Genomic DNA, 13,814 nt, shown 5'->3' with positions numbered 1-13,814 from the left:
AAACATATCAGTTCAAAAAGGTACAAACAACACAACATTGACGTTGAATATTTTGCCGCCACATATGGTCGACTCTCCTGCTGGGATATAATTGCTTTTTAAGTTTTGGTAAACCGTATTCGATTAATTATTGAAACACGTTCATTGAGGAGCAAAATTTATTGTTTATTATTTATAACGACCATGTTACATCTCCCAGTTATTTACGTAAAATCTAGTTATGATTGCATGTCAAATCATTAGGTTTTTGTTAATTTCTGAAGTAATTCGTGCCCAAGGTTTGTCGTAAACTTCTCGATAATGCTCTCGTTCCCAGACTTGACAGCCAAGTCATACGCAGATTCACCCGCCTTGTTTGTTATCTTCGTGTCCGCGCCACATCTGGAAAAAAAAATGAAATGCAAATTGCCAAATGGGAAATCCTGCGACAAGAATAGAATCAGGATTCGCCTAAAAAGTCCCCCCGAAAGTCCTAAAAGTCCTTGAATTGAGTAAATAATTAGGACCTTGCCCTTTAAAGTCATGAAATCCTTGAATTCGTAAGAGTTGAGCTGTCAATTTGAAAAATAAACATTTTGAACGTGCTTTAATGGCTTTTTTTGGTATAGCTAATGCCAGTCGCTCGAATTTCGGATCCTAAAACATATGGCTTTGTCTCAGAGTAGTGCGAAGTTGGAACTTTGCGTTCTTTCCGGCATGCTAAAAGAATGTTAATAAATTTTCTATTTTAAACTGAAGGTTTCAGTTGTAATTAATGATGCATGGTACGAAAATTCTCGGATAGTCTACGATATTCTTACCCCAGGAGAACATCGATACATTGCCGGGCATTTGACCCTTGCAGGACCGCCTCGTGCAGGGCTGTGTTGCCTTTGCTAAAATAAAAAAGAAAATGAATTAGCAAATACATTTTGAATATAATAACAGGGACCGCGGAGCAGGGTGGCTCGCTGGGCTTTAGCCCCACCAATAATTTTTCCGTAATTAGTCTTTAATTTCGAATATTTTTTAGTTCGCTCAAATTTACAAGCCATATTTTTAGCAATTTGCATTTTTTGCTTACAAGTATATGCAGTGTATCTTATCTTAAATGCTATTGTAACTTGTACTTCTTCAACGTATATTTTAATAACCAATTCAAAGAAATGAGTATTCTAATTTCCAACGATATCTGTCGTAATAAATCCGTCATGTTTACAAATGGATTGAAATTAGTTATGTTCAGTACATATGTTTGGCCAAAATAAAAAAAAACAGAGACAGAAACGACAAGCACTTGACCATTAAAACAGCGTGGCTATCCATGTCAAAATATTTGACATCATAACCAAAGCATGCATGGTTACATTGTTTAATGTTTGTATATGAGCGCCAAACATGCTGGAAACTTTACATAGGACAAGCATTTGACCATTAAAACAGCGTGGTTATCCATTTCAAAAAATTTGACATCATAACCAAAGCATGGTTATATTGTTTAATGTTTGTATATGAGCGCCAAACATGCTGGAAACTTTACATAGGACAAGCATTTGATCATTAAAACAGCGTGGTTATCCATTTCAAAAAATTTGACATCATAACCAAAGCATGGTTATATTGTTTAATGTTTGTATATGAGCGCCAAACATGCTGGAAACTTTACATAGGACAAGCATTTGATCATTAAAACAGCGTGGTTATCTATTTCAAAAAATTTGACATCATAACCAAAGCATGGTTATATTGTTTAATGTTTGTTATGAACGCCAAACATGCTGGAAACTATAATGTTCTTTTATACATCGTGTTCTAGATATATATATTATTCGCTCCTTTCGCTATCATCGCTATATTTAGACTAATCTAAATTCCATGAGGGCGTGTCCTTTAGTTTATGCTTGTTAACATTACTATAGAAACTTTACATAGGACAAGCATTTGACCATTAAAACAGCGTGGTTATCCATGTCAAAATATTTGACATCATAACCAAAGCATGGTTATATTGTTTAATGTTTGTATATGAGCGCCAAACATGCTGGAAACTTTACATAGGACAAGCGTTTGACCATTAAAACAGCGTGGTTATCCATGTCAAAATTTTTGACATCATAACCAAAGCATGGTTACATTGTTTAATGCTTGTATATGAGCATGAAACATGCTTGCAACTTTACATAGGACAAGCATTTGACCATTAAAACAGCGTGGTTATCCATGTCAAAATATTTGACATCATAACCAAAGCATGGTTACATTGTTTAATGCTTGTATATGAGCACCAAACATGCTGGAAAATTTATAAAGTATCTACTATTTCCCAATAATCCTTAAATTGAGAGGCATTTGCGGCCATTTCAGAGGCCTATGTAAATTTCAAAATTTTCTCTGACAGGTGCGCGGTTCCGAGCCTCAGCAATACGAAAAACGCTCCGCGGTCCCTGAATAATCACCATTTTGGACATTTCAATTTTTATAAAATACAATATATAAAACGGTATTTTGCTGATCATCGATCAATTCATTCCAGATATATATCATATCGCACCTCGCCGATTGATGATTCACTTCAGCACCTTCGTTGACCAATAACGGAATACAATCGATGTGATTATGTAAGACCGCCATCGTGAGAACCGCGACGCCGTCGCCGTTTTCCGCGTTCACGTCGGCACCCTGCGAAGATAAGATGAAGATCACGTGACGTTAAACAGGCTATGGCATTGGTCGGATGTTGTTCATCTGAAGGTTAGTGGAAGTTTCTTGTCACTCAAAGTATACAGTGAGAATGGTGTTCATGCATTTTTGCTTCGATTTGAGAGGCGACTTTTGATAGATGAGAACAAGTGTATGAGTTACAGATACTCAAATCGCTCAAATGAAGGCTGTGCCTGTAATAGATTTATAACCTTTCACTCGTTTTCATCTATCAAAAGAAGAATTCGCGCAATATAAACTTGGTAAGACATAACCTACCTCGCTTATCAGTCGTTCAATCTCCTCAGGACTTCCCTCCCCGGATTTGCTGAGCTCTTTAAACAACGATCTTGTTTCGTTCTGCAAGGAGAGAAAGTGCAAACGGATTGCAATGCGATTTGGATAAGCAAATATAATAACGGTCATTCCTGACGCTCTAGTAATCTCACGAGTTACATAAAACATTATTTATGTATTCAACTGCAACATTAGCTTCCATTAGCCATGCTCTCATTTTCTGACAGTCTGAGTTTGCATTTCTGAGTTAGCCCCCTCCCCGGTATTCATCGTAATCTGTATGCGTTTAATGCCGGTGAAGAACGCAACACCGGGGGGTGGCTAAATTACCGATAATACACTTTCTTTTGACTTTGTTGTAGTGACTTTCTTTTTCACATTTCGTTTTGGAGTTTTCGTCTTTTTGCCTTGAGCGTCCGAGCTGCCTATATTCGGACAAGATCGAACAATTTCTCTTAGCTATAACGTACGGGGTTAAACAAGGTTACACTTATACAGTTCCACTGTAGCGTAGAGAATGTTTTGAAATATATTCTAACAGCGACCTTTTTGCAGTACAGAATAGTCCAGTTGCGGAGTATAACGGCAAGCGACAGCAACCAATCAGTGAAACTAAAATAAGTTCAAATACCAACCGAAACTGTTCGAGCTTCCCTCGACATCAAGTTTCTTTCCAATTCGTGTTGTAGACGAATCTATCAAATAGAATAACCTGATGCATGTAGTCTCGTGGACTCGTATCCGTGCCCTTCAAGAAAATGTTGCCTATTTCGTAAGATATCAAAATCTATAGAGCTCGGTTAGATCTGTTTTTTGGATATCGCGATCTCGCTCAAGAGATTTGTTTAATCACTAAATAATCCTTAATTACTAAAGCGATATTACCGCACTTTCTAAACGAGATCATGCAGGGTAATCAGAACGCAAATATATATATATTGGTGGTTTCAACGCAAATTGAATACAATTGAAGCTTATTTTAATCATACATTTGAGTGGGGGTCATTCTGAAATGTTCGGTTTTGTTTCGACGATTATGCTACACAAGAGTCTACAAATAATACGAAATTGCACACATTTTCAACAAAGCGAAAACTGCGGAAAAGCCAAGACACATGCACAATGAACGACTAACTTAATACAATAGATCTTTCTTATAATGACGTCAAACGCGGATAGTCTGATGTTACACGAAATTTGATTGGCTCCACAAAACTATCGAGCCAATCAAACTATTTCTATGTTATGTGGTTATATGACTCCGCGTTTCTGTTTCAGAATTCGACCTGTAAACTTTATCAGCCTTTTAAAATACGAGTTCTGTTATTACGCCTGTAAATTCTTCCTGTCAATCCTGTGTGCGAATGACAAACAGGAAGATAAATTTGAGATAGCAACAGGAATATAACTATTGATAAATATGCCATAATTTCTTGATGTGCAATGTTTTCCGGGTTTTATTAATAGCTGAAATACTTGACCCAAACGTTTGGCTGTATGTCAAACATACTGCATGAGAAGGTTAATCCAGCCACGTACGTGGGAATGCTGTGATGTGATTGAAAAAAAAATCGTGTTTCATATGAAAATTTCAATTGGAAAGCTCCAGTTTCTTCCTGTTTTATCGCAGTGCAATTTGACCAAAATGAAAATTTCCAAAATTGCTGGTTTCTAATCCTTCCTGATTTTGGAATGCGGAACTGCGGATCTAGCGAGATCTACGGGAAAGAGAGAAGATGGGCGCATGCATCGGACGGCTGAGCTACGAGCAAGCTGAGACAACTTCACGGTTACTTCGTGGGGTTTGTGATAAACACCTACTGTCAGATAAAACTAATGCATTACAATGCCTTGCTCTTTATATAAATGTAATATACAGTTTATTATTGACTTCTTAAACCTGTGAAAAACGAGGTCAAATTAAATGGACTTCCGCAGTCCCAGTCGAAAGAATGAATACATCCATGCGTCGAACGTCATGCAGGAAAGGTGTTTCTGAGTAACTTGTATTTTAAGTTAGTAATTACTGTAAGGCTCCACTTTGTATTAGAAAGTTGTGATTTGTTTTGCGACGTCCGTACGGTTGTGTTCTTCTCTGTTCTCGGGTCACCGGAAATTAGTTGAAATTTCTGGCTCTGCAAAGGTAGCTAAATTTAGCTAAAGAGTGACGAATAATTTCTTCCACATCGCGCGCGCGGTGAACATAATGATCTCCAAATCCTATTCAATTTCCAAGACAGGAAATTCAGCGATAAGACTCATAAGAGCCGTTTCAGAATTTCTGAAACGAAGTGAATTACTGCTGAAACACTTGATACCAGCTTTTAATGCACAGCATGCATTAATGAGATTTATTAATATCCAGCAAATGGATGAGATTCGATGTTTTTTTCCGTCTTCGTGAAATCTAAGACGGAAAATTCAGCGATAAGAGCCGTTTCAGTATTGCTGAAACGAAGTGAATTAATGCTGAAACACGAATTAATGCGGAAATTAGTTGAAATTTCTGGCTCCGCAAAGGTAGCTGAAGAGTGACGCATAATTTCTCCCACATCGCGCGCGCGGTGCATATAATGATCTTCAAATCCTATTCAATTCCCAAGACAGGAAATTCAGCGACAAGAAATTCAGCGATAAGGGCCGTTTCAGTATTGCTGAAACGAAGTGAATGTTGAAACACTTGATACCAGTTTTGAATGCACAGTATGCATGCATGGGATTTATTAATATCCATGCAGCAAACGGATGAGATTCGATGTTTTTTTTCCAGTCTTTGTGAAATCTAAGACAGGAAATTCAGCGATAAGAGTCGTTTCAGTATTTCTGAAATGAAGTGAATGCTGAAGCACTTGATACCAGCTTTGAATGCACAGTATGCATGCATGGGATTTATTGATATCCAGCAAAAAGATGAGATTCGATGTTTTTTCAATCTTTGTGAAATCTAAGACAGAAAATTCAGCGATAAGAGCCGTTTCAGTATTGCTGAAACACTTGATACGAACTTTGAATGCACGACATGCATGCATGGGATTTATTGATATCCAGCAAACGGATGAGATTCTCGATGTTTTTTTAATCTTTGTGAAATCTAAGACAGAAAATTCAGCGATAAGGGCCGTTTCATTATCGCTAAAACGAAGTGAATTACTGCTGAAACACTTGATACCAGCTTTTAATGGATGGCATGCATGCATGGGATTTATTGATATCCAGCAAAAGGATGAAATTCGATGTTTTTTTTCAGTCTTTGTGAAATCTAAGACAGAAAATTCAGCGATAAGAGCCTTTTCAGTATTAGTGAAACGAAGTGAATGCTAAAACACTTGATACCAGCTTCGAATGCACGGGATGCATGCATGCATGGGATTTATTGATAAATAATCCAGCAAAAGGATGAGATTCGATGTTTTTTTTAGTCTTTGTGAAATCTAAGACAGGAAGTTTTAGGCCATGCACTAGGGGCGTTTCAGCTATATGAATTGGGCGAATGCTGAAACATTCGACAGTCGATTCCATATTTGGATCTACAGCATGGGTTCTTGATGAAATGGGGGATGAGGTTCTATGTAAAATCTGAGACAGGAACTTGAGAGATGAAACGTGTTTCTAGTATTGCTGAATGCTTATTCCATATTTGTACCTATAACAGCATGAGTTCTGAAGCGAACAGCGAACAGATGGTATAAAAAGAGACGCTTATCGTCAACCATTTGCAAGCACGGGTTAGAGCGATACGGTGATTTTGACGTTCAAGACGAAAAGAATCGACCGACGGCAGAAGTTAAAATGGTCAGATCATTTGTGATTAACATCCTCCTTGCGCTAGTGTTGTGTGTATTGATACAGCACTCGATTGCATGTGGCGGAGGAGGTGGTGGTGGTGGCGGTGGCAATAACGGTGGTGGCACCAGACCTGGATATCCTTTTAGAAGTTCACAGAGCAACAGAGACAAAGCCGAGAAGAACTACCCGAACAGCCCGGTGGAGAGGTGGGTCGCGACAGCCACCGGAGACGAACTGCCAAAAATGCGAGATGACTTGGCCAATCGTAAAAAGAAAGGTGAAGGCTTTTTTGAGCGTCACGCAAAGGCTTGGTTAACGAAAGAAAACTGGCGAGTCGATAAAGACAACAACAAAAAAGAGAGAGAAAATCCCGCCAGAGGTTAGGAAACGAAGGCAAGGATTCATGTTGTCGTGTAATTCAAAAAGTCAAAAACTTTTAATTCAAAAATATATAGTTGATTATTACGTAACGAACGTTAACATTAAATAGTAGTAGTAGCCTAAGAAACGCATAGTGTACTTATAACGGTAATTCTGTTGTTTCTGACTCATTCTGATTATCAGTATTATCTGTGTTAGTGTTTAGCAAATGGGAAAAAATAATTAAATCATCTGTAATTGTGTGGTGAACTGGTTGTGAGTACTTCGATTTCTTTAGTGAGCTTTATATTATAACAGGAGTGAGCCGAAGAGCAATCTATTCGGTCTAACACTACTCAGTTCGTAACTTCCAACTCGAGCCTCGTTCGGTAGACACTTGAAGGAAATGCATTTAAAAATGCACGTTTTGAGACTGGAAGTGAGAAATTAGACATTGGCCTTTAAGCCAGCTCTTTCTGACGTATATGAAGCGAATAAGCGACAGCGCGCTCAAAGTTCAAGATTTAGATAAATTAAACTAATTGAATCAGCTGTATGCTATATTTACACTCAGCAAACAAAACAACATCATCACCAAGATGATTGCATCAGAAAAATTGACCTGTCCGAGCTCTGTTTTCCGAGTATCACAGACCCGCCACTAAGTCGGAGTCGCGTCAACGCGCCAGTGCCCAGTGAGCTCTATAGATTCTGGTATTTAACGTAATGAGCTTTTTTACTCCCTTGAAGGGTCTTGTCACGGAAACGAAATCAGAATTAATCATCAGTGTATTATTATCAGTGGAAGCAAGTTATATATAACGTACCTTTGCTTGTAAGCTTCAATTTGCTTTGAACGTTGTCCTAAATTAAAAAGGAAGCGATGCAATCTCGAATCTATTCTATGCTTCCTCAGACTTCAAAATGTATACAAGCTTACAGCTTCGCGTCGAGTAAAAGTGACCGTTAACGTAAGTTCCTCTCCATCAAAATCCTCATGAACCGTTGTAGCAACAAGCTAGAAAATATACAACGCGTATTTAGTTTAAAATTATTGCAGAATAGCAAATTAAGCGATAGTTGCATGTTAGCTACCTTGCCAATTCTTGGTTCTCCAATCATAGCTCGGAACTCAGGGTTATTCTGAGCATGCGCTCTCAAATGAGAACATATATGATCCATCTGTTGCCGCCAATAGCCTGGATTGATCGCAAAACAAAGTTACATGAAGTAATTACGATGCGATTGCTTTGGGTAGAATAAATTCGGCCATCTCAGAAAGAACTGATCTGGGTTCATTCGAGAAGCTCAACATCGAATTTGGGTGGTGAATCCTAGAGGAGAGGGCATCCTAGTGATCCTACCCTGCACCTTTTAAAGGTGTGTACTGGAAGAGAGACTTTAGGTGTAGAAATTCTGCTTCAATGTCTAGCGTCCTAACTCTCATTCAGATGGCCCCCTACCTCTTCCAGGGCTCACGGCGCCCAACAATGGCTTCCTGTCACGCAGGTGTTCTACCCTGGCCCTCTCATCAGCCTCCATCTTTTGTTGCTTGTTAAGTGAAGTACTTGAAGGATAGAACAAACCGCCGGTCTGAGTAGCTTGATTCGCAGTCTCGCAAGACAATCGCGGGACGTCCACTGGAATCCATGTTGTCAGCTTGCTTGAACTTAGTTTCTAGGTGCATGTCAACAACAGTTTAGAATGAGAATGCGGTGGTTAGCTTTTCTGTTTAACAAATAAGGCTTTCCCAAGGGTAAAACAGGGAACATTATCGCTGAAAGTTATCTGCTTTGAAGCAACCTTTCTCTTGCAAAGGTCAATCAGGAAACATAGTTCAAAGGAAAGCTTTAATCTGATTGACATGTATGAAACGCGGTCTATATTCTTAACTCTCGTGAAAGAATTAGTGCGGGAATTACTAATGAATCGATCTGTAAGATCTATCTTGACTATTGATTCAGGGCTACAGGTGTAGGTCGTCCTGGGTCTACTTAAAAACCCGAAATACTCTTAACTCTCGTGAAAAGCTCACCTCTTGAACTCTGCCTTTTTCAACCCAAGTACCAAGCACCGAGTCTAATTTGCTGCAGTAAAGGGCAACAAGATTAGGAATGCAACAAACTGACGATGTTAAACTTCGGTGAAACTAGTTCAATATACCTTGCACGAGGTGGGGGGTCAATGTGGCAGGCACACGAAGCACAGAACTTGGAGTAAGGTTGATTATTACCATTACATCTTGAACATGTCAGATAACTGGTATATGGAACGGGCTAAAAAACAAATGCGTGTGAGCCTTATATTCGCAGTATATCCTTACTATATCCTGTCCTTTGCCCAGTGTTATCTTTTAATAATAAAGATATATATCGTAATTCCATACTTAAATTCTTACAAATTGGGGGGACTTAATTTCTTACAAATTGGGGGGACGGGAGAGGAGAGAAGGGTGCTAGTCGATATCAAGCTATGAATCTCAGGCTTCGCCAACAAACACATTAAAAGTTGAACCTTTGATCCGCACCAATCACAGAAGCGAGCCTCGCCACTGTTAACACGAAAACAATTTGAACACGTGATCAGAGCCTCGTTCTCTTTGGGCAGCGGTGGAGCTGAAACTCTAGACGGTTGTTGCTAGAAATTAAATTTTGCAAACATTGCTTTTAGTATGATTGAAATAAACACCCCGAAATCTGTTCTGCATGTCAGGGGGAGAAGATAGCGCCTATTTCTTTCGCTTTACAAATGGGCAGGCAAAAGAGGAATAGGTTTTCTCCTATTTGTAAGGTTCCAAGAGGCAATAGGAGAAATATAAAAATACATTTTACCTTAGATTTTAGTGGCAGTTGACTGTCGCATGCAATACATCTTGTCATGTCGACAGGATTCACCGTATCACAGACTTCACAAACTAGCTTATCCTAAGACGGAAAAGAAGAATAATTTGTTTTCAGTTTGCCGGCAAAAATCTATCACGATAGACTTGAAGGACGGAACTGACTTCACAATAACGTTTCGCTTTTCATATGAAGAATATTTGTTTCCTTCTTTTTATATTGGTTTATATTATGAATGCTGTGGTGATCATAGGGGGGATAGTGCAATAATTCCACTGGTTAAAGTTGTTCATTCGACGCTAATTATACAGACTACAGTCTAAAGAACTACGAAATCAATACTTACAGGTGACCTGGGCGACCCTTTTGGTATCCGTTGTGGCGACATTGCGGCCTCGCAGACCACACACGTTGGAGCATTAAGAGGCACCATGGAATGACAGATTTTGCACAACGCAAGCTAAATTTAATCACACACTATCGATATAAAATATGAAGGCTTAATTAGTCCAGTTTAATTTGTGTTTCATACGAAAACTTCAATTAAAAAGGTCCGGTTTCTTCCTGCATGTCGTAAAACAGTGCAAACCTAACAAAACTAACTTGCAAAAAAATCTCTTGTGTGATTGCTTTTTATGAATTTAATAAAAAAAATTTGTTTTAAATATTGTCCCAAGTGCATGCACTGGCAACCTCGCTATGACAAATCTTCTAGTGCGTTTTCAGAATGAGGATGAATTTTTTAGTCATATTTAGTCGTATTTTCCTTAAATTTACCTTTTCAGAGTGTGGGGGAGGCAGTCGTGAGGACGATGGTTGAGGAAGTAACGAGCCACAGTCGTTACAATATGTCGAGTACGGATCCGAGGGTCGTGGAGCAAAACAGTAAATACATCTAGAAGTAAGCGAGAATTACTAATGAATCGATCGAAAAGATCTATCTTGACTATTAACCCCCCACTATTGATTCAGGGCTACAGGTATAGGTCGTCCTGGGTTTGCTCAGTTAAAAACCAGAAATCCCTTTAACTCACTTGCTAAATTCAGCGTCGGGTGGCGTCCTATCGCGGGTATTCTGGAACGAACCTCCGTGAGAGCGGTCCAACAGTAAACTCAAATACTAAAAAAATAGAAGCAAATATAGAAATAAACTCGAGTAAATAATTCGAATTTACACAGTTTTGTAGAACATTGAAAGATAGAGAAACGCTTAGCATTACAATGGCTTTATACCTCGGGAGAACGAACGTCTTCGCGTTGGCCGAATCTAAAAGCATTTAAACATGACATTACCACATCATTTTTCGATTGTTAGGGATTTTCTCCAGGTTTCGACGCGCGTTTGCGCACATCATTTTAATTTGCGCACCTCATTTTAATTTGCGCACCTCATTTTAATTTGCGCGCACAGAGTCCAGATAAAGCTGTTTTGCAGATAAAGCTATTTATTATAATCATTTATTTACCTGTCGCTTTTTAACTTCCTCTGTCCACTGTTTGTTGATCGTCTTTCCTCGTCGTAATTTGTCCAGCCATTTTGAGATTGTTTGCTCAGGGAAAGATTTTTCAAAGAATTTGATAGATTGCCAGTTCGCTGCAAGAAAAGGTTGACAGTTATTTTTTCCTAGACAGACAACCACAGTTACAATTCACAGTTCCAACTATTCTGAATATGTCCATCCAGCAACTGATAAGTTCATCTGCAGGGATCTCGCAATCTGGGAGTTGAAGCTAGGAAAATATCTAATACAACCTGTTTGCCTTGGTGGAATTCTTCGGACATTTCTGCTTCATCATGTTGATCTTGAATTGCCTCTTCCACCAGAAACATCTTTGTCACAATAGGACTCTCCCTTGTTCCATCACTAAAAAATTTCAGTTTGGTTTCGAAGATTAACAAACCAGCTAGAGTTGAGATTTCTACAAATGTCTATGGGTTGGGACCCATCAGATGTTGAAACAAACAAACACAGAAACAAGCCTATTAAGTCCTGTGCAATTTTCATGTGCAATTGTCAAAAGTCATGTGCAATTTTCTATTCAATTAATGCCATTTTCTTGTGATCATAGCTGATAGTCAGAGAAGACATCACTAGCTGTTACAAGCTACATTTTTCAATCAAACCTTGATGTTGCCATAGCTTTGACCGTTCTCTTCCCTGGCCCAAGAACAAACGGCTTGTAATATTTATATGTATACTTTTCCCCAATCTTTTGAAATGGATCTGGCTTCGTTCCATTGACGGTATAGTAGATCAACGAACCAGGAGTTTCTATATATTATTAAGTAAGAACTTAGTTTAAAAGATCGAACTGTCCCTAATAACAATAGGGGCCGGTTGTTCAAAGCTAGGTTAGCACTAACCCTGGGCTAAATTTTACTTGGCTGTTTTGGTTTATATGCTTCTGATATATTGATATGCTTATGATATATGTTCATATACTGACTACTGAGAAAGACTAAATCTATAAATAATTTCAGCAGTTGTCATGGTAATGTAAACAAATGCATTGATCATTATATGAAGCACAAATTAACAAGTACAATACTACTTAACCCACAAACATTCAACTCTCGTATCGCGAATAGCTGTACATTAACGACGATCTTTAAAAGCATTTGCAAACATTATAAACATCTAAAACAGTGTGTAGCCTAGTTTCCGGACACTGAACTTGCATCAATCGATTACTATACATCGTTGGATTACAAGTAGACGGTTAAAGCTTTTACAGTTTTTATCCATTAACCATCACCATTTTATCGCAATAGTTGAACCGTTATCTCGTAGTTATAAACAAAACAGACAGCTCTGAAATTCTCGCTAAAAAATTTCAGGATTTTCACCTACCTGAATGTATTTCGATCGGAGTTCTTGTATCGATCATATTTTTCCTGCTGCTTGATGGAGGCCGCAGCGGCACAATCGTAGGAACTCTAACCATCCCAGCCGTCATGATTACATGTAAAATATATTTGAAAAGAATTCAATAGTTTTTACTATCAACAAAACATTCAAATTTCAAAATTTGAAAACAACAACGTACAACCTGCGAACAGGCAATACTATAGACACTGATCTCCTTTATATTACTGGAGGATGAAATCGAAACTAAACGAATAGGTACGCTAGCGTACGTACGTTTCTGGGTAAGCATTCTTGCATTTTTACTCCGGCGTCAGCGACGGAGTTGAAAATTCGCCTCGGTTTTGTTTTGTTTTTGTTTTTTTTTTTTTATTTTTTTTTTTATTATTTTTCGTCGTCGCAAGTGTGTAATGGCGCGAAACATTCTAGTATTTAAATGTGTATGTGATTGGATTTATCTATGTCCCAGTCTTATCTCCCAAGAGTTGTGGTGTACAGCTTTGGCTAATTTTCCGATGCGCGATTCGATTTCGCTCGCATGATACGGCAATTCCTCCAAGAGGAACAAATAAACCGTTCTTTTCATGCTTTTCGATTAAGTTTAGACTGAATTGGGGTAAGAATATATTTAATACGTGTAGATTCTGGTCCTATTTTAGTAATATCGCTGCTATTTCGCCGTTTAACAAGATGATGTGGTCGTGTATGGGCGCTTTGACTCGTCGTAGTTTGCACAGGATTGAAGATTTAATATAACTATATAAGCGCGAATTCCAAAGGCAAAGTGTAAGACAAAGCGAATGTATTATACCATTTATTTACATTCTTGAACGATTTAACTTTTATACTTTTTAAAGTACGATGTGCTTCTGAATTTCGCGATCGAACATTTAGGTTCGCAAGGCATCTAAATGCGAATATGAACTGTATTGTTTATGTTCAGAAGCTCTATATTGAAAACTGGCACGTGCGCCGGAGTTAACGC

At 38.4% G+C, this 13,814-nt stretch overlaps 1 protein-coding gene across 1 annotated transcript; it reads right to left on the bottom strand.

Moving 5' to 3' along the window:
- Nucleotides 1-162: 162 nt before the first annotated feature.
- On the bottom strand, nucleotides 163-13,000 carry LOC114522146 (double zinc ribbon and ankyrin repeat-containing protein 1-like). Its single transcript, XM_028542775.1, has 22 exons — nucleotides 12,815-13,000; nucleotides 12,088-12,235; nucleotides 11,716-11,827; nucleotides 11,429-11,556; nucleotides 11,196-11,229; nucleotides 10,997-11,082; nucleotides 10,740-10,857; nucleotides 10,309-10,422; nucleotides 9,954-10,046; nucleotides 9,637-9,759; nucleotides 9,286-9,398; nucleotides 9,158-9,209; nucleotides 8,586-8,799; nucleotides 8,218-8,321; nucleotides 8,063-8,140; nucleotides 7,950-7,986; nucleotides 3,612-3,671; nucleotides 3,307-3,401; nucleotides 2,959-3,039; nucleotides 2,531-2,658; nucleotides 801-875; nucleotides 163-381 (listed from the first exon to the last, which is right to left on the bottom strand). The coding sequence occupies exons 1-22, from the start codon at nucleotides 12,918-12,920 to the stop codon at nucleotides 240-242; spliced, it is 2,241 nt and encodes a 746-aa protein (XP_028398576.1). The 5' UTR covers nucleotides 12,921-13,000; the 3' UTR covers nucleotides 163-239.
- Between the last annotated feature and the right edge of the window lie 814 nt (nucleotides 13,001-13,814).

The sequence above is a fragment of the Dendronephthya gigantea genome, unplaced genomic scaffold (assembly GCF_004324835.1).
Source record: "Dendronephthya gigantea isolate DGI-Jeju-01 unplaced genomic scaffold, DenGig_1.0 000022F, whole genome shotgun sequence".
Classification (NCBI taxonomy): domain Eukaryota; kingdom Metazoa; phylum Cnidaria; class Anthozoa; order Malacalcyonacea; family Nephtheidae; genus Dendronephthya; species Dendronephthya gigantea.
The sequence above is the reverse complement of the archived record's forward strand: the minus strand, read 5'-3'. Positions and strand labels throughout refer to the sequence as shown.

Excerpts from the sequence above, each read along its gene's own strand:
- LOC114522146 (XM_028542775.1), bottom strand. The coding sequence starts at position 12,920 with ATGACGGCTGGGATGGTTAGAGTTCCTACGATTGTGCCGCTGCGGCCT. Across the intron at positions 12,236-12,814 it reads TCCGATCGAAATACATTCAG|AAACTCCTGGTTCGTTGATC; the intron begins GTAGGTGAAAAT and ends AATAATATATAG. Across the intron at positions 11,083-11,195 it reads AAGACGTTCGTTCTCCCGAG|TATTTGAGTTTACTGTTGGA; the intron begins GTATAAAGCCAT and ends CTATTTTTTTAG.